This window comes from Lathamus discolor, chromosome Z (genome assembly GCF_037157495.1).
Source record: "Lathamus discolor isolate bLatDis1 chromosome Z, bLatDis1.hap1, whole genome shotgun sequence".
In the NCBI taxonomy this organism is placed as follows: Eukaryota; Metazoa; Chordata; class Aves; order Psittaciformes; family Psittacidae; genus Lathamus; species Lathamus discolor.
The window spans coordinates 107,977,975-107,998,297 of NC_088909.1; the positions used below are offsets into that span (position 1 = coordinate 107,977,975).

At 44.1% G+C, this 20,323-nt stretch overlaps 1 protein-coding gene across 1 annotated transcript in view; it reads left to right on the plus strand.

Annotated features, from left to right (window-relative positions):
- Window positions 1-20,323, plus strand: part of LOC136005990 (urea transporter 2-like) — a 399,495-nt gene that overhangs the window by 357,125 nt on the left and 22,047 nt on the right. The window contains 9 exon segments of the mRNA XM_065663882.1: window positions 2,981-3,170; window positions 3,631-3,759; window positions 5,812-6,004; window positions 7,823-7,961; window positions 10,179-10,187; window positions 11,177-11,311; window positions 11,825-11,874; window positions 13,253-13,513; window positions 14,009-14,023. Of these exon segments, the coding sequence (XP_065519954.1) occupies window positions 2,981-3,170; window positions 3,631-3,759; window positions 5,812-6,004; window positions 7,823-7,961; window positions 10,179-10,187; window positions 11,177-11,311; window positions 11,825-11,874; window positions 13,253-13,513; window positions 14,009-14,023 (1,121 nt within the window).

Genomic DNA, 20,323 nt, shown 5'->3' on the forward strand with positions numbered 1-20,323 from the left:
AACTCCAGCAATGGGAGAGAAATAAGAGACAGCCACATACAGACAAGCTGTGCAGTGGCTGTCATTGCTGAAGGAGGTGGGCTGAGATGCCCCAAGACTCTTTGGGAGCTCATCAGGCTGGCAGTGTGATCCCCAGCCACAGGGAAACATCTCCAACCGCTTTCTCTTTTCTCCAGTGGTCCACGCTCTGTAGAAAAGCTTTTCCTGCTCACTGACCTGAAAAGCTCGGGCCACTGCCCTCTAGCTCTGTTTGAATGTTTACAATTAATACTTGTGTCTAAAACCAACCACATTGCTGATACATTTCATAGTTAAACAAAAAATATTAGTGAAAATTATTTTACACAATCCTGGTCATTTTTTTATCTAAGGAACTCATTCCTCCCCAGTTGTAACTGCTTGGCTCTCTAACAACATACAGCCTGAGGAATGCTTGTGAAGCTGTCCCTCAACTTGCTCTCCAGCCTCTTGGGAAGGCTCTTCCAGGGATGCTGAAGAGATGCTGAATGATACCCCACCCTTCAGAGATCCTCAATTTAAGCTACGATAATCATGAAGCAAAACTTAAGCCTTGACTGTAAATACAAGACAAGGAAATAGAATAGAAAGGAGAGGGGGAGGGGGAAGACTTTAGGAATAATCATCCTGCAGATTCAAAAAGTAGTCTGGCACTTTATGCTGTGTCTAATTAACAATCTAAATTACTAGAATTAATTTAAAATATTTAAGATGAAAGCTGCATATATACATATTGCATTAACATTTTGTACATGCAAGCAGCTCCTCTTTCTTGTGCATTCTTTATAACACAAAGCAGCACAAAAATGGTTGCACCTTTCCCAGGAGCAGGCCAGAAAAAGACCTCAAGTCAATTTGTGCTAGAAGAGCCAGCAGCAAAAGTTATTGAAGTGCTACAAGACCCTCCTCTGCCCACAAAGATCATTAGGAGCACTGTACATAAACATCCTCAGACAGGCTGCCCTCAGCCCATACATATCCTGCCTCCCTCTGCACTCACATGAGGTATCCAAGCTTGGTGCCCATTTGCTCTGTGTTCAACAGTATTCTCTAAAGATCAATAGCTCTTTCCCATTTGGAAACATCTCTTTACCTTGAGTACAGTCCAAGCTATAACAACTAGTTCCTTAATTTAGGTTCTTTAGTTATCAAAATACATTTTAGACACCTCTGATGACTTGACCTGATCTCCTATATACAGTATACCTCCACGTTCTGGGTTGCTGACATTTTCCCTGAAACACCAGATTGTTTCCTTTCAATATTTCCCGATCTATGTACAAACTAGTTTCAATTTGTGCCTATGTCCCTCTCTACATTTGAATTATACACCAAAAAGGGCCGATCTCCTCATTAAATTTATAGCAGTATATTTAGCGATCTGCCATGCAAGTAAGACTATTCTTTCACCACCGCAAATAAGCCACTCTTTTATCAACCCTCCATAAACTTTATAGCAGTGCCCAGTCCTTCCTTCTTAAATTTTCAAGTGCCAGATGCAAAATATGCTCAGACAAAAATAAATCAGAGACCATTTTTACAGTCCTGTTGGTACACCACCTCTGTTCTGTGGCCTCAAAGCGACGGTAGAGATGTGCTTTGGTGAATTGTGAAATTTGGTGATTTGGAAGGCATGCTAAGGCACATGAAAAACAACAAGGTGCTTGGTGACAGCCAGCATGGCTTCACTAAGGGGAAATCCTGCCTGACCAATTTGGTGGCCTTCTATGATGGGGCTACAGAATTCATGGATAAGGGTAAAGCAGTTGACATCATCTACCTGGACTTGTGCAAAGCGTTTGACACTGTCCCACATGACATCCTTCTCTCTAAATTGGAGAGATATCAATTTGATTGATGGACCACTTGGTGGATAAAGAACTGGCTGGATGGCCACACACAAAGAGTTGTGGTCAATGGCTCAGTGTCCGGCTGGAGACCGGTAACGAGTGGTGTCCCTCAGGCATCGGTGTTGGGACCGGTCTTGTTTAACATCTTCATCGCTGACATGGACAGTGGGATTGAGTGTGCCCTCAGCAAGTTTGGCGATGACACCAAGCTGTGTGGTCCGGTTGATACGCTGGAGGGAAGGGATGCTATCCAGAGGGACCTTGACACACTTGTGAGGTGGGCTGATGCCAACCTTATGAAGTTCAACCACGACAAGTGCAAGGTCCTACACCTGGGTCGGAGCAATCCCAGGCACAGCTACAGACTGGGCAAAGAAGAGATTCAGAGCGGCCCTGCAGAGAAGGACTGAAAATGAACATGAGCCGGCAGTGTGCGCTCGCCGCCCAGAAAGCTAACCGTATCCTGGGCTGCATCAAAAGGAGTGTGATCAACAGGTCGAAGGAGGTGATCCTGCCACTCTACTCTGCTCTTGTGAGACCTCACCTGGAGTATTGTGTGCAGTTCTGGTGTCCTCAACATAAAAAGGACATGGAACTGCTGGAACAAGTCCAGAGGAGGCCACGAGGATGTTCAGGGGACTGGAGCACCTCCCATATGAAGACAGGCTGAGGAAGTTGGGGCTTTTCAGCCTGGAGAAGAAAAGGCTGCGTGGAGACCTCATAGCAGCCTTCCAGTACCTGAAGGGGGCCTATAGGGATGCTGGGGAGGGACTCTTCATCAGGGACTGTAGTGACAGAACAAGGGTTAATGGGTTAAAACTTAAACAGGGGAAGTTTAAATTGGATATAAGGAAGAAATTCTTTCCTGTCAGGGTGGTGAGACACTGGAATCGGTTGCCCAGGGAGGTTGTGAGTGCTCCATCCCTGGCAGTGCTCTAGGCCATGCTGGACGAAGCCTTGGGTGGGATGGTTTAGTGTGAGGTGTCCCTGTCCATGGCAGGGGGGTTGGAACTAGATGATCTTGAGGTCCTTTCCAACCCTAACTATTCTAGGATTCTATGATTCTATGAAATGATGCCTTGTCACCAGTGTCTTTATTTGATCTCCTCCAGATAAGCCCCTGATGGTTCAGCTGGTGGACTGGATCTTGCGAGGGACCTCTCAGGTGATGTTTGTCAACAACCCTCTCAGTGGGCTGATCATTTTAGTGGGGCTTTTCATCCAGAGACCTTGGTGGATGCTCACAGGCTGTACTGGAACGACTGTGTCCACGCTGACTGCGCTGGTCCTCAGTCAGGACAGGTAGGTGGTACCTCATGTAAGGACACTTGATAAAAATTGATCATTATGGTATCAGGAACCCACTGATGGGTCATAACCCCACGTTTGAGTACACTAGAGACAGCAGACTGGCTTTCCGTATAGAAGCAGTTATGTAAGGACAGAGCCATGGTGCAGGAAGAGCTGGCCTATCCCTATAACTGGCTGTCTTTGTGAGAGTTATCTCTTTCTGATAACTACTCTCACAACCATGTATCACATGGAGCACCCTAGACCATCATCACTGAACAGTCTCCAAGCTCTTCCCATCCACACAGCAGGGCACTGCAATGTGGCACAAACCTTACTGCTTTTTTGTCCCTCCCCTACAGTCCTTTCACCGGGAGCGGGATACTTACAAACTGCATTTCAGTGGGTCCCTGTGATGGGCCACACATGATTGTACAGCTTGTGACCTTGCAAACATTTCTTTTCATCACAGATCAGCCATTGCAGCTGGACTGCACGGCTACAATGGGATCTTGGTGGGACTGCTCATGGCTGTCTTCTCTGACAAAGGAGATTACTACTGGTGGCTTCTTCCTCCTGTGACAGTTATATCAATGGCCTGGTAAGTGCCACTTCACCTCCTAAGGACAATTCTCAGAGAATGAGGAGTCTTACTATATGCAGCTGAAACATATCGGAAGTCCCGTACATCAGCATCTCCAATCATGATGGCATTAGAAAGAGGAATTCACTGATACAAATTGTTTGTGTTGGCAGGAGGTTGAGTGCACAGAAAGCACTGATTACAGCACACAGACAAAGCAGCTCCGCAAATAGCTCTGATCACCACAAATTCAGGGTGGATGTCATAGTGTCCAACATCATAACAGTTCTTCCTCATCCGGAAGCTGAACCAATCCAGTGCTCTCCCTTGGGCTGAATACAATATTCTCCCTCTCAGATATGCAATCAGACATAAGCAAAAGTTCATTCCTCCAAGTAACTCTGAATGCCAAACAGTCCTTTCAGGATTTAATTTGCCATTTCTAAATACGGACCCTAACAGCACTGCAGAATCTATTTAACAGCCTTCTCTGAGATTATTTCAAGAGCTGTATTTTAATCACTCTCAGCAATAAGATGCAAGTCATTATTGCATTTCACTGCTTCTAAGATCAAATTTTGTTCATATTTTATGTCAATAAGTCACTCCCAGCAAAGGTCATTTTATAACCTCTCAAAACCCAGGACGTGTTGCAAAAATGTTTAGTTTGTCTTGCCTGCCAGAATTCCTTCAGGCTTCTTGTTCAAACTTTCCTTCAGTCTTTTAGTTCACAAGACCCGAGCTGAAAGAATTTAAAATTACACATTTCAGTGATTTTTTTCAGTAGATGCTTTGGATTTCAGCTTTACAAATCAGCAATTCCTTAGTTATTTCTTTTTATTCTGAGAAAATGTATAACTCGCAGAAGCCTTGTATTTCAGCACAAAAATTAGGATGCACTGGTTTCACTGAAGTGCTAATTTTATATATTTTTTTCTTTTCCTATATCTACAAGCAAGGAAATCTGTAAACTGCTCAAAGTTGTCACAAAAGAATAGGTTTCATCTGAGATTATACAGGAAGAACAAGGCATTTCTTCCACTGATAGTATCTACACAATAAGAGACAAAATGTTGCTTTTGAAATGCCAAATAATTTGGGTGGGGTTTTTTATTAGAACCAGCTTAATGGACACAAATGTGCTTCTGGGATTCAAATGCAGCATCTTAAATAATTCATATCTTTAAATTGGATTTTTATAAACTGGGTGATGTTTGCTGCTACTTGGAGTTTGACCATAAGAGCTATTCAGCTCATTTGCATCAGAAAATCTTAGCCGGAAGCTGCAGAACACAGGATATTTCCATCAAGAACAGGACCTGGCCATTCACTTTCTTTCACAAGCTTTCTGGGCCCCTTGAGAAACAGTTATTATCCTGCCAATATGCTCCCACAAAGTCATTAATGCAGGACATGTACTTTGAATGGAAATAAGGCAGTTTGGACATTTCCAAACTGCCTTATTTCCACTTGAAATGCAGATCTGGTCAAGTTTAAATTCCAGGCTCTACAGCCAAGAACACTTGGAAAAGTCATGGTATCTCAAAGTTTTCATGTTTTTTAGTACTCAGTATCTAAATGTTTTGAGGGTGACCCCAAACACTGTACATGCTGGAATATACTGTGTTATGTTTCTTAAGAACCATATGATTTTAGGTGGTGCTTGGGCAGCACGCAGTAACGTCACTCTCATTGATATAAGCAGGAACATCAATCAAGGCATTCCCAAAATTTTCTCTTCTGTTTCTTGTTAGATTTTTTTACTGAATAGGAAGCCAAACTACCAAAATACTGTACTAGATGCATTTCTTCACTGACATCTTGAGCTGCACACTAGCTACAGGTCCTGAGGGGAGGGTGTAGAGTTTGTACCATCCATGAATAGATGTGATAGCTGTTGCAAAAAGATGAACAGCATTCTACAGCTAATTGTCTGATGCACACTAATATGATGTTTCTAAAAGGAATGGCTTTGTCTTTCATTTACCAGGGCTTATGGCCAAAGAGGTAGGCTGTTTCAGCACAATGTTAGTGAACAAGCTATACTTGTGTATCTTCTCCTGTTCTCAGTCCAATCCTGTCCAGTGCTTTGGGATCCATCTTCAGTAAATGGGACCTTCCTGTTTTCACTCTGCCCTTCAATATTGCGGTGACTTTGTACTTGGCAGCCACAGGACACTACAACCCCTTCTTCCCTACAACCCTCATCAAGCCTGTAGCGTCAGTGCCCAACATCACATGGTCTGCAATCAATGTGCCATTGGTAAGCTTCACTCCAATAAGGTTATGGTATTTCATCAGAAAGGTGAGCATGAAGGCATTCAGCTCTGGATTAACAATTTTACACGGGTCAGAATGGCTATGTGCAGCCAGTAACAATTCACAGATATATATTACCCCGCGTAGTGAATAGAGGACCATGCCATAAAAGCCCCAGGATGGTCCTGGCTGATCCAGCAGAAAGTATGCTGGTATCCAAGGAACAGAGATGCTGAGCCTCTCACTCCACCTAAAGCTGGACTGTCCCGAAACAAGCTTCAAGTGCTGTCATTAGGGAAGCACATCTGGATATGCACTCCCACTGTCCAGATGTGGTTAAAACAGTATCAGCAAGGCAGTCAGTGGCAATATGAAAAGACAGAAGGAAAATCAGGATCCCAAAGGGACAGGAACTCTTTTACATCCAGTCCCCCCAGGTCTAGTTCTAGTTCTGGAGGATCACCTCTCCAAGGCAGCCTAAGGGTAACTGGTAATGCTTCTTATAACATATAATAAACTCAAGTCAACCGGGCGCACCACAGCATTACTTCCTGGGAAGGTTACTGTTTTTCTCCCTCATTAAAGTCAGCCAAAACCCACCACCACCACATACACCATGCTACCATCTCAAAGAAAATAGAAGTACATCTTGGACTGATAAGTGAACTAACTCTGTTTTGAAGGGCATGAGTGCCCACAATCATTCAGCAGTCCAACTCAGAGCCAGGGTCCTTTCCTTTCCTTTCCTTTCCTTTCCTTTCCTTTCCTTTCCTTTCCTTTCCTTTCCTTTCCTTTCCTTTCCTTTCCTTTCCTTTCCTTTCCTTTCCTTTCCTTTCCTTTCCTTTCCTTTCCTTTCCTTTCCTTTCCTTTCCTTTCCTTTCCTTTCCTTTCCTTTCCTTTCCTTTCCTTCCCTTCCCTTCCCTTCCCTTCCCTTCCCTTCCCTTCCCTTCCCTTCCCTTCCTTCCTTCCCTTCCCTTCCCTTCCTTCCCTTCCCTTCCCTTCCCTTCCCTTCCCTTCCCCTTCCCCTTCCCCTTCCCCTTCCTTTCCTTTTCCCTTTCCCTTTCCTTCCCTTTCCCTTTCCTTTCCTTTTCCTTTCCTTTCCTTTCCTTTCCTTTCCTTTCCTTTCCTTTCTTCCTTGTCCTTTCCTTTCCTTTCCTTTCCTTTCCTTTCCTTTCCTTTCCTTTCCTTTCCTTTCCTTTCCTTTCCTTTCCTTTCCTTCCCTTCCCTTCCCCTTCCCCTTTCCTTCCTTTCCTTTCCTTTCCTTTCCTTTCCTTTCCTTTCCTTTCCTTTCCTTTCCTTCCTTTCCTTTCCTTTCCTTTCCTTTCCTTTCCTTTCCTTTCCTTTCCTTTCCTTTCCTTTCCTTTCCTTTCCTTTCCTTCCTTTCCTTTCCTTTCCTTTCTTTCTTCCTTTCCTTTCCTTTCCTTTCCCTTTCCCTTTCCCTTTCCTTTCCTTTCCTTTCCTTTCCTTTCCTTTCCTTTCCTTTCCTTTCCTTCTCCTTTCCTTTCCTTTCCTTTCCTTTCCTTTCCTTTCCTTGCCCTTCCCTTGCCCTTTCCTTGCCCTTGTTTCCGCCCTCCTCTCCTCTCCTCTCCTCTCCTCTCCTCTCCTCTCCTCTCCTCTCCTCTCCTCTCCTCTCCTCTCCTCTCCTCTCTCTCCTCTCCTCTCTCTCCTCTCCTCTCCTCTCCTCTCCTCTCCTCCTCTCCTTCCTTCCCTTCCCTTCCCTTCCCCTTCTTACATTTCCTTTTCAGTCAATAGCTTGAACAAAATAACTGCTGTGTCCTTCACAGAGGCACAATAACATGCCTTTTTCTACTGGCTGCTGCAGCTCTTAAAATCCATCCCAGTTGGCATTGGTCAAGTGTATGGTTGTGACAACCCCTGGACTGGAGGCATCTTCCTTGTGGCTTTACTCATCTCCTCCCCACTTATTTGTTTACATGCTGCAATTGGATCAACAGTGGGATGTTTGCAGGTAAGAAAATTTACCAAAGTAATTTTTGTACCCAAGGTACCTTCACCCAAGCCATTACATTACTCTTTCCAGACTTTAGAGTTGCATGGGATTGGATGCACTTGGGACAACAGTCTCATTTTTGAAAATGTCTTTAAATTTAGAAGATCTTACTAAGGTCATACCACATGGTGAAGCAAGAATAGATTTTCTTTAAGCATTGAATTTGCTTTTAGATTTGTAACTCAGGCAGGTGGTTGGTTAATTCACAGAATCACAGAATCACAGAATCCCAAGGGTTGGAAGGGACCTAAAAAGATCATCTAGTCCAACCCCCCTGCAAGAGCAGGGTAACCTACAGTACATCACACAGGAACTTGTCCAGGCGGGCCTTGAATATCTCCAGTGTAGGAGACTCCACAACCCCCCTGGGCAACCTGTTCCAATGCTCTGTCACTCTTACAGTAAAGAAGTTCTTCCTGATGTTAACGTGGAACTTCCTATGTTCCAGTTTACACCCATTGCCCCTTGTCCTATCACTGGATATCACTGAAAAAAGCCTAGCTCCATCATCCTGACACCTACCCTTCACATATTTGTAAACATTGATGAGGTCACCCCTCAGTCTCCTCTTCTCCAAGCTAAAGAGACCCAGCTCCCTCAGCCTCTCCTCATAAGGGAGATGTTCCACTCCCTTAATCATCTTTGTGGCTCTGCGCTGGACTCCTTCAAGCAATTCCCTGTCCTTCTTGAACAGAGGGGCCCAGAACTGGACGCAATATTCCAGATGCGGCCTCACCAAGGCTGAGTAGAGGGGGAGGAGAACCTCTCTTGACCTACTAACCACTCCCTTTCTAATGCACCCTAAGATGCCATTTGCCTTCTTGGCCACAAGAGCACATTGCTGGCTCATGGTCATCCTCCTATCCACCAGGACCCCCAGGTCCCTTTCCCCTTCGCTACTTTCCAGCAGGTCAACCCCCAACCTGTACTGGTACATGGGGTTGTTCTTCCCCAGGTGCAAGACTCTACACTTGCCCTTGTTAAATTTCATCAAGTTTCTCCCCGCCCAACTCTCCAGCCTGTCCAGGTCTCGCTGAATGGCAGCACAGTCCTCTGGTGTGTCAGCCACTCCTCCCAGTTTTGTGTCATCAGCAAACTTGCTGAGGGTGCACTCAGTTCCCTCATCCAGGTCATTGATGAAAATATTAAACAGCACCGGTCCCAGCACCGACCCCTGAGGAACTCCACTAGTCACAGACCTCCAGCTAGATTCTGCGCCATTGACCACAACTCTCTGCCTTCTTCCTTTCAACCAGTTCTCGATCCACCTCACTACTTGATCATCAAGCCCACACTTCCTTAGCTTATCTATGAGGATGCTGTGGGAGACAGTATCAAATGCCTTACTGAAATCAAGAAAAACTACATCTACCGCTCTACCATCATCCCTCCACCTAGTCACTTCCTCATAGAAGGCTATAAGGTTGGTCATACATGACTTCCCCCTCATAAAACCATGTTGGCTGTTCTTAATGACCCCCTCCAACTTGCTTAACCCTCCTGCCATCAGATGTTGTAAATCCCATGGAGATGTTGATAAAGAAACCTAGAGAAGTAGTTTCAGAACTGATCTTTTGCCATCACAAGTGCTTTGAAGCAGATGTCTGCCTCAGAGCTCATCAGTCAATTAAAAGAAACCCACTTTTCTACAATGTTGTTCACTCTATCCTGCTGCAGGTTTGTAAAAATAGCTAAATAAATGCCACTGAAAATGTCCTGTCTCTCCACTAACCAGGGAAACAATCTAAAGAGAGATGAAATTAGGCAAGATTAATAACACTTATGTGACTAATTGTAATAAAAAAATTATGATGGAATAAGTGTAGTTGGAGACAACAACCTTGTAAAAGGCACAGTCATCCAACAATAAGTTCTCTGCTCTGAAGCGCATCGTAGAAAATGGGAGCTGCCTTATGTTTGTGTTTTTTAACAAAACTATCCACAATTTCTGTAGTTAAGATCATTTGGCAAGTTTTGTAAAGGTGTGACATTTAATCTAGAAGAGAAAGGTTGGGGAAAGTGGGGATAAGCATAGTGATGAAACAGGAGACAAAGGAGTGCAATATAGCAGGAAACGTATTAATCTTCAGAGTGACATAAAGGTATCATGTGCACTACATATTGTGCTCTCTGCGATTCTTGAAGCCTATGAGAAATCCTGCAGAAGTACTGTGAGGTCAGATTTGGAGCAGACCCTCACCTCCATCCCAGTGGAGGATTTCCACAGCACTGATGGAGTGACAATACCACATCTAGCAAAGATCACTGGGAAGACATGGAAAACTCTGCTCATTCCCACAGAAGAAAGACACTCAGCTGTGCGTCTGATATTCAAAGCCAGGTTTGAGATTTAAACAGTACAGAAAGCACAGCTTTCTGCAAGAAGGACAGCCAAGTGGGAAGGTCCTTCCGCACTCTGGCTGGATTCTCCATCTGGGGTAGCTAACTACAACACACTCAGTGCATATGCTGAAAGTTCTGTCTGAAAGAAACCTTTGAGACTGAGCCATATTCCAACCCAAGGAACATTACAATGCTGCGAGAGCTGGAGTACCTCTGCTCTGGAGACAGGTTGAGAGAGCTGGGCTGGTTCAGCCTGGAGAAAAGAAAGCTCCTTAAGGGGAGACCTTAGAGCAGCTCCCAGTGCCTAAAGCAGCTACAAGAAACCTGGAGACAGGCTTTGGACAAGGGTCTGTAGAGACAGGGCAAGGGGAATGGCTTTAACCTGCCAGAGGGGAGGTTGAGATGAGTTCTTAGGCAGAAGCTCTCCCTGTGATGGTGGTGAGGCACTGGCACAAGGTGCCCAGAGAAGCTGCGGCTGCCCCATCCCTGGCAGTGTTCAAGGCCAAGTTGGACGGGGCTTGGAGCAACCTGCTGTAGTGAAGGGTGTCCCTGCCCATGGCAGGGGGCTGGAAGTGGATGAGCTTTAAGGTCCCTTCAACCCAAAGCATTCCATGATTATATAAGCCTGTGAGTATCGGAGCTCTAAAATAACAATCTTTATTTGATTCCATGCTTTTTCTGCATGTGTATGTTATATGAGAGTGTGAGCAGTTATATTTGTCTAGATGTCACAGGGAAAGATGACAGATTCCCAGCAAGTGGCGGGTCCTCCTGCAGATACCTCTCATACCTGACCTGACAGCCTTGCCTTTTGTCTTGCAGCTCTGAGCATTGCATCACCATTTGACAGCATCTACCTTGGCTTACACAATTACAACTGTGCACTCGCCTGCATTGCAATTGGGGGCGTGTTCTATGCCCTGACCTGGCAGACTCATTTGCTGTCACTTGCCTGTGGTATGTATCTTGTACATAAAGGGAAGATATAAATTTATGCAGCCAGACAGACTACGAGTAATGGAGATTTAAAGTCAGCTATCACTGCTGCAAAACTAGGTACTATGCAAGAGCTATTTCTGTGATGGCTTCAGCTTGGGTGTGCAAGGTAAAAGTGGAGAGAGAAGGGCCTTTAGGCCCTCATAACATACAGAAATTCTAGAAAGAGTGGAAGCATTTTTTTTTAATTTTTTAATTAAAGATAAAAGAAATTCCATCATCACCTGCTCCCAACAAAACCATCTTCTTCATTCACCACCCATCTCTACGGAGCACGGAGGATCAAATGTAGTCCGTAGAGCCAGATGCAGCACTGAGACATTTGAACTAGTTGATGAATTCTAACTTTAACCCTCACATCAGGTATTTGGGAGGATATTTTTCTGTGCATTTGTACAATATTACTATTTCTCATTACTTCGGAGAGATGAACAGTATTTTCCTCACCTGAGTTGTCTGGGTTTCTTTTCTCAGCATTATTTTGTGCCTACTCTGGAGCAGCTCTTGCTAATGCCTTATCTGTGGTAAGTTTGAGGGAGGTGTTTTGGGCTCTTTTCTTTGTTTGTTTTAACTGTATTCTGACTTGTTATGATATAATGTTAAGGAAATGCCCCAAAATTCTCCATGTCAGTTTTGACAGCATTGACATGAGAATGCTACAGACAGTGTCACGTCTTGTATAAATTCTGTGTCAGTTGTATTGCGCATTTCAGACTCTACAGCTCTTAGTAAGATTTTGAAGACCTTTGGAGCCTATTATCCACAGTGGGATTGTGCATGTCTATGTGAATTCCAGCAACAGTGTATGGTTTGAGGTGCTGTACTTAGCTGCAAGCAGTATTTTTGAACACATTTCAATGGTCTAAATTTTTATTTGCTTCTTCCATGGTCATTCTCACATCCTACCCATAGATATTGTTTAAGTTTGATCTGGATATGAGAACTAAAATGAGGGGGGGACTGAGCAGATCTGGATAGATCAAGAAGTAGGTGAAACAGATATGCAAAGATTTGTTTCTTAAGATCTGTGAGATTAAAGCAAAACCACATTTTAATAAAACTGATCTAGTAACTTAAAGGAAAAAGAAAAGTCAGAACTAGAAGCTTCATACATTAAATGTATTCATCTGAAATACACCCAGCACCATGTAGGTCCCTGCAGAGAGGCTGCTTTGTTCAGCATACTTGCTTTTCAGATATAGCATTAAAAAAGGATATCTACTTTTTCTCCTTGTGATCTTGTTTTTGGCAGACCTCAAGCCAGGTCAAGAGGTGAGGTCACAGAGCAGGACTGAGGGTTAGATGCAATGCCAGTAACACATGGGCATAAGTGTGAATGGTACTCAGTACATGATGTTTTACAGGACAATGGAGGGTAGGGTTTGGCTCATTTATTAGAGAATATAGATGTTTATGAGTAAGCTGGATGTCTTGGCTTTCATTACAGCCAGCGAATCTCTGGAGCCTGCTTCAGCTGCTTCAGCATTGGTACCAAGTGCCATTTAGCATCAACAGCTGCATCCCCAAAAGGACTGAGGTCTCCAATATGGGATGTTTTATGTAGTTACATCCATTTCAGATAAACTGGATACCTCTGGTGAGCAGCTGAACTGATGTTTGGTAGCAGAAGAGCTTCTCAGACCTCCAGTGACCACAGGAACCAAGCTCACATGTACTCCTGACATGGAGCCACCCAACCTGGGCATCCTCCTCTGGATCTAAACAGAGGATCCTATCTGGAAGGGTTCAGGAGGACATGTCCTATGTCACACTGTCCCCAGGGAAAGCACAGGTTCTCTCTGCTTCCCAAATGCAAGAATTTAGCAACAGATGGAAGTAAGCAAAGGAAACAGGCAAACTGAGGTACCAAAATGCACCTATGTGTCTGTCCTTTCCCCTCAGGTTGGCCTGCCTCTCTGCACGTGGCCTTTTTGCTTCTCCGCACTCCTCTTTTTGCTGATAAGCTCTGACAACCCAGCCATCTACAAAATCCCCCTCTGCAAAGTCACCTACCCGGAAGCCAACCGGATCTACTACCTGAGAATGAAGAGAAGAGCCTCAGAGAGCAGGAGAGAAGAGCAGAAACGAAAGGAGCAAAACCCCTCCAGCAACTCAAATATAAACACAGGAGGGACCCCCCTTTGTACTCCCAAAATCCACCATGCTTACTGATTTCAGATATATGTAATTGTGTAGTTTTGGGGTAGCTTTTCAAATGCTAGCCAGGTACACCACAGCCACAAACAGCATCTTTAGCAGCAGTTTGCAGGCTGGGGATTCAGCATGCCACAGCCCAGAGGAAACACAATTTACCCCTGAGCTAAGCTTTCCCAAATGTACTCAAGTAACATAGTAATAGCTGCCTTATCAATCCACATGCTGTTAACTTGAAAGTTAATTCTTATCAATAATAATTATAAGGATAGGTAGAAGAACATTAAAACCAACCAGAGGCTGTATTTAATTTCATGATATGTAATTTAATAAAATAAATATGCTGCAAAAAGCATTGGTAACTAATAATGTTAAATAATGTAAGAACTATGTCAAGAGCTGCCCTTCAAATTAAGAACATGTACCTTTGAAAGTGGAATAAACAGACTGATCTCTCTTTGTCATGTTCCATAAATGTCTAACCCTTTTAATCCCTCTTAACAGCTACAACGTACACAGGTAAATATTCTTACAGAGTGAGTACTATTTTTGGTGCCATCTCCTGACTCCTTGTTGAGTGCCAAGAAAATGAAGGTATAAATATATATGCTTTAATCAGACTAGGAAAGTGAGTAGCTTGCACTGATGAAACATTTTTCTTTCCTTCGCATAAATTTCTGTCTTACAAATGGAAGTTCTCTTTCCTGATGAATGCAGGATAGCAGGTCTGAATCTCTACATGCATACAGTGGGAAATAGGAAAACTTCATCTAAGGAATGAGATTAGCATTTACTGCTGATGGCAGTTACTGCAGCTCTTTCACTTCCTTTCCTTGGGAAGCAATTCCCTTGCATTAAGCCATGAGCAGCAAAGAAGTCAAAAGGTCCCCTTGATGTCTCTTGGGTGGCAGACTGAGATCTTCACATGGATATTCAGTGTCTCACTTGTCCCAGAGAAACATCCTGAGGCATCATCAGTTAATAATGGGAAGCTGAGGAGGTCAAAGGAGGTGATCCTGCCCCTCTACTCTGCTCTCATGAGACATCACTTGGAGTATTGTGTACAGTTCTGGTGTCCTCAGCATAAAAAGGACATGGAACTGTTTGAACAAGTCCAGAGGAGAGCCACATGGATGATCAGGGGACTGGAGCACCTCCCGTATGAAGACAGGCTGAGAAAGTTGGGGCTGTTCAGCCTCGAGTAGAGAAGGGTGCATGGAGACCTCATAGCAGCCTTCCAGTATCTGAAGGGGGGCCTATAAGGATGCTGGGGAGGGACTCTTCATTAGCGACTGTAGTGATAGGCCAAGGGGTAATGGGTTCAAACTTAAACAGGGGAAGTTTAGACTGGATATAAGGAGGAAATTCTTTCCTGTTAGGGTGGTGAGGCACTGGAATGGATTGCCCAGGGAAGTTGGGAATCCCTGACGGTGTTCAAGGCCAGGTGGGACAGAGCCTTGGGTGGCATGGTTTAGTGTGAAGTGTCCCTGCCCATGGCAGGGGTGTTGAAACTAGATGATCTTGAGGTCCTCTCCAACCCTAAGTATTCTATGATTCTGTGATTCTTTCCAATGCTCTTTCCTGGCATTGGTTCCTAACAGGCATGTGTGAGAGGCCTAACTCACTTGGGTGTCCTAACAGGCATAACATGAGGTCACTTTATGCCTCCCCCAAGCCCTTACAACAGGGAAGTGCCAATTGCCCTAAAGAGGATTTTTCTTGGGAACGTTTCCGAAAACCTCTGCAAAACAAGCTTCACAGAAAAGCTTCCTCTTTTTAAAGTTATTTCACATGATCACTTTAAAATCACAGATCCAAAGGACTTGAAGACTTAAAATCTATGGAGACTACGCAACCACTTTCAGACCCAATGCTGTCCTTTCTGCCTTTGATGTAGGGCAGTTTTGCAGATTCATATGAGTTTAGAACCCAGCTCTAATGCATCACTTGGACCTTTCAAAAAAGGTGAGCCTGGGCTCCTCATGGGACTGGTTTGCACTTTTATAACGAAAAGACCAGCAGCACCAGCAACTGACAGTCCCCTAGTGATTCGGAGAGAACTCCATGAGGAAACTTGCCAACAGAGTTTCAAATTGATGAGCAGGTATTCTTAACTGCAGCACCGGGAGACACGGGGGATAGCTCCTCCTAACGTGTATCACTGTATTGCTACACAGGCCATCCTTATGTAGTCACTGGGCATACACACATATTCATGAGGCTACACATGAATTACATAATTTTCCAGAAAGTTTCCCGCATGCATACAAAAATGTGATGGTGGTCTTTTAGGGTCGTTTACTTCTCCCAACAATCTTCATATCTTCTGGCAGTCTTTGAAGCACCAGCTTAATTAACATTACAGACACAGCAATCATCCTGTCCTTCTACTTATCAGTTAGTTTAATTGTGTCTATCCTGGACATCTGCTAGTACCAGATATTCCCCAGTAGATGCTTACACCAGCTTAATGGGTTCATTAACACCACAAACATAGCAATTATCCTGTCCTTCTACTTATCAGCTAGTTGAACTGTGCCCACTCTGGATATCTGCTAAGTGCCAGGTACCCCCTATCCGCAGGTCCTGTTTCTCTATTCTGCTCTTACACTTTTTGTACTAAAGTCCTAAGGACCTAAAACTATGTCAGCTACCTTCAAGCACCTCAGTTATCTTCCATTATGAAGCCGTCAAACTTAACATTACTTAGAGCTGATTATATTTTGTGGTTTTGGGCCTCCTTTTCTCACTAGACACTGCATCCAAGACTGACTTCGACCTGGGAGACAAAAAATGTGGTTCTGTGTAAGTATGTTCAGATGCTTTTTAAACTGGTTAAGCCATAAAATGTCATAAAATCTAGTTCCCACTTCCTCCCCTCTGTGGATGATACCTTATTTGAGATTCCACCTGACAGAACAGCTTCACACAACACAAGTCCAAATTTCTGTAGCCAAGAGAACACTGTAATTGAAAATTTAAGGACCCAGCAAGCTCTGTAGCCATTATAACTTGGTCCACCCTCAGACCTGAGCACTTGTGTTATACCTCTGTGTCATTTTAGACCTCAGGCTAACCTCTGAACCTGATCTTACAAATGCTCTCCAGGAAATAAACGAGGGAACAAGCTGCATTCCCACATGCCACAAGTCTTCCTGGAGATTAATAAAAGACCAAGAATCCCAGCACTCTGCCTGACGCTTTAGCCATGACACTTTTGTTGACTCAGGGCTAACTAGGATATATGGCACTCCATAGCCGTCTCTTTTAGAGGGAAGAATATCTGACAGTACCACTGCAGCAAGCAGAAAAGCAAACGCTGTATAGCTCCTTTTCAAATCCCAGCAGCCTCCTAGAGATGCTGAGCTCTGAAAAGCAGCAGGAGCCCAGAGGCACTGGTGTATTTCTGTAACACAAGAGCAAGGGATGAAAATCACTAATTTAAGAGAAACAGATTGTTTAGGAAAAAATAAAAAAATACATAAAATAAACAAACCACAGGACGCAAGCACTGGACAAAGGCAGTTAAGTCTTTAAGCTATCACAGAAAACTGCTGCAAATGGGTTTGCAATCTCAAGCACTGTTAAAGGGCATTTGTAGACTGCATGTGCAGCTGCTTATTCGTGCATGGTGACTCCAGGAAAAAAAAAGAAAGACACCATCAGAAAAGGTGTCAGCAATCAGGGAAAAAGCCACAGGAGAACAGGCTGCCAAGCTGCCCTTTGAGCCTTGATGTTGAGACAAGGAGGCACAAAAACACAAAATGTAATCAATCAGCTCTAAGTAATGTTAAGTTTGACGGCTTCATAATGGAAGATAACTGAGGTGCTTGAAGGTAGCTGACATAGTTTTAGGTGCTTAGGACCTTAGTACAGAAAGTGTAAGAAGAACAAAATAGAAAAACAGGACCTGGGGATGGGGAGTATCTGGGACTAGCAGATATCCAGAGTGGGCACAGTTCAACTAGCTGATAAGTAGAAGGACAGGATAATTGCTATGTTTGTGGTGTTAATGAACCCATTAAGCTGGTGTAAGCATCTACTGGGGAATATCTGGTACTAGCAGATGTCCAGGATGGACACAGTTAAACTAACTGATAAGTAGAAGGACAGGATGATTGCTGTGTCTGTAATGTTAATTAAGCTGGTGCTTCAAAGACTGCCAGAAGATATGAAGATTGTTGGGAGAAGTAAACTACCCTCAAAGACCACCATCACATTTTTGTATGCATGCGGGAAACTTTCTGGAAAATTATGTAATTCATGTGTAGCCTCATGAATATGTATGTATGCCCAGTGACTATATAAGGATGGCCTGTGTGACAATACAGTGATACACGTTAGGAGGAGCTATCCCCCGTGTCTCCCGGTGCCGCAATAAAGAATACCTGCTCATCAACTTGAAAACTTTGTTGGCAAGTTTGTTCCTGGGTTTTTTCTCTGAATCAGCGTCAGCAAACCAATGCTACTAACAAAGCAGTCTCGCATGGTCAGTGCAGACTGCAAGATCAGGGACATCCCTGCTCGTGAGCAACAAAGGCAGGGATGAATAAGATATGAGGGGATACACAGCTCTCTGAAAACCTTCTCTCTACAGGAGTCGATGAAATACTAAGTACATGCAAACTAGCAGGACCCGTGCATAGGATCACAGAATGGTTCGGTTTGGAATCAACCTTTAAATGTCATCTAGTCCAATCTCCCTGCAATGAGCAGGGACACCTTCCACCAGACCAGGTTGCTCCAAGCCCTGTCCAACATGGCCTTGAACACTGCCAGGTATAGGGTAGCCACAGCTTCTCTGGGCAACCTGTGTCAGAACCACACCATCCTCATTATAAAAAATTTCTTCTTTATATCCAGACATGTGCTCTGCACTGTTAAATTTAGCTCACACACAGTCCAGCACTAGAGAAAGTTTGAATAGTAGAAACACAAAAATAGAAAAATATCATAAAATCATGCTAGAACCATATTTTTGAAGAGAAATCTCAACTGTGGTTGGTTATGCCAAGTATATTATTTGTTTTCTTAAAAAAAGAGTGAAGTCCAAGCACAATCTGATTATGGGAAAGAATTTGTCGTGTAAAAGCCACTGCAGGCATTAAATCCTCAGCCACCAGCAAATACATCCTAAAATCAATTAGTAAAGCAATTTCTGGAGTTGAAGCCACCCATAAAAAATGAGGTATAAACAGCTTTATTAAGTCTCTAGCTAATCAAAAGATTTGAGTATCTATAGCCAGTGCTAATAGTTCATGAGAAGAGGCAAGACAAATCAAGCGTCTCCTGGAAGGGAGCAGTAGGCAATAAAAGCACTAACTGAAGTTATCAACGGTAGCCAGACAGCCTGCTGTCTACTGAGTTCTATAAAAAGAATTCATTAAGAGAAATAAAATGTACAGTTTTCAATGTATTTCAATTTCAATAATTTTGAGACATTTCCCAGAGATCTAACCTAAAACCTAAACCAAACATGCGTATAAAAAGGACAGGGAAAAGGAAAGGGAAAGGGATCAGCTCTTCTGTAATGTCAACACCTTTTCTTCCCGTACCTACAACTACAGGTCAGGGCAAATAAGAGTGTGAAGCTGTCAGACACAAGGAGAGCAGGCATCTTTCCCCTAGCCCTGAGGCAAGCATCCCTACAGCCACCAGTAGGTATCAAGAAGGGCTTTGTGCTTCAGAGGGGCACTCCAGCAACACAGGGCCTCACCACAAGCTGAAAAACCTGAAACTACATGTCCAAATAAGATTAAGCCCCTAAAATTTCCAGCTGCTCTGCACTTTGCCCATACTAGATATCTCCAGTCTTAATGGTTCCAAACACTTCAGGCTGACTAGGTTTTATGTAGATCATATTTTGTTGATGTTATCTGCCTGGACTTGTGCAAAGCATTTGACACTGTCCCGCATGACATCCTTGCCTCTGAATTGGAGAGACATCAATTTGATAGGTGGACCACTCGGTGAATAAAGAATTGGCTGGATGGCCGCATGCAAAGAATTGTGGTCAATAGCTCAGTGTCCAGTTGGAGACCAGTAACATGTGCAGTCCCTCAGGGACTGGTGTTGGGACGCATCTTTTTCAACATCTGTGTCGGCAGCATGGACAGATTGAGTGTGCCCTCAGCAAGTTTAATGATGACACCAAGCTGTGCGGTTTGGTTGATATGCTGGAGGGAAGGAATGCCATCCAGAGGGACATGCTTGTAAGGTGGGCAGATGCCAACCTTATGAAGTTTAACCATGCCAAGTGCAAGGTCCTACACCTGGGTCAGAGCAATCCCAGGTACAGCTACAGACTGGGCAGAGAAGAGATTCAGAGTAGCCCTGTGGAGAAGGACTTTGGGGTGTTGATCGATGAGAAAATGAACATGAGCCGGCAGTGTGTGCCTATAGCCCAGAAAGCCAACCGTATCCTGGGCTGCATCAAAAGGAGCATGACCAGCAGGTCGAAGGAGGTGATCCTGCCCCTCTACTCTGCTCTCATGAGACATCACTTGGAGTATTGTGTACAGTTCTGGTACCCTCAACATAAAAAGGACATGGAACTGCTGGAACAAGTCCAGAGGAGGGCCACGAGGATGATCAGGGGACTGGAGCACCTCCCGTATGAAGATAGGCTGAGAAAGTTGGGGCTGTTCAGCCTGGAGAAGAGAAGGCTGCGTGGGGACCTAATAGCAGCCTTCCAGTATCTGAAGGGGACCTATAAGGATGCTGGGGATGGACTATTCATTAGGGACTGTAGTGATAGGACAAGGGGTAATGGGTTCAAACTTTAACAGGGGAAGTTTAGACTTGATATAAGCAGGAAGT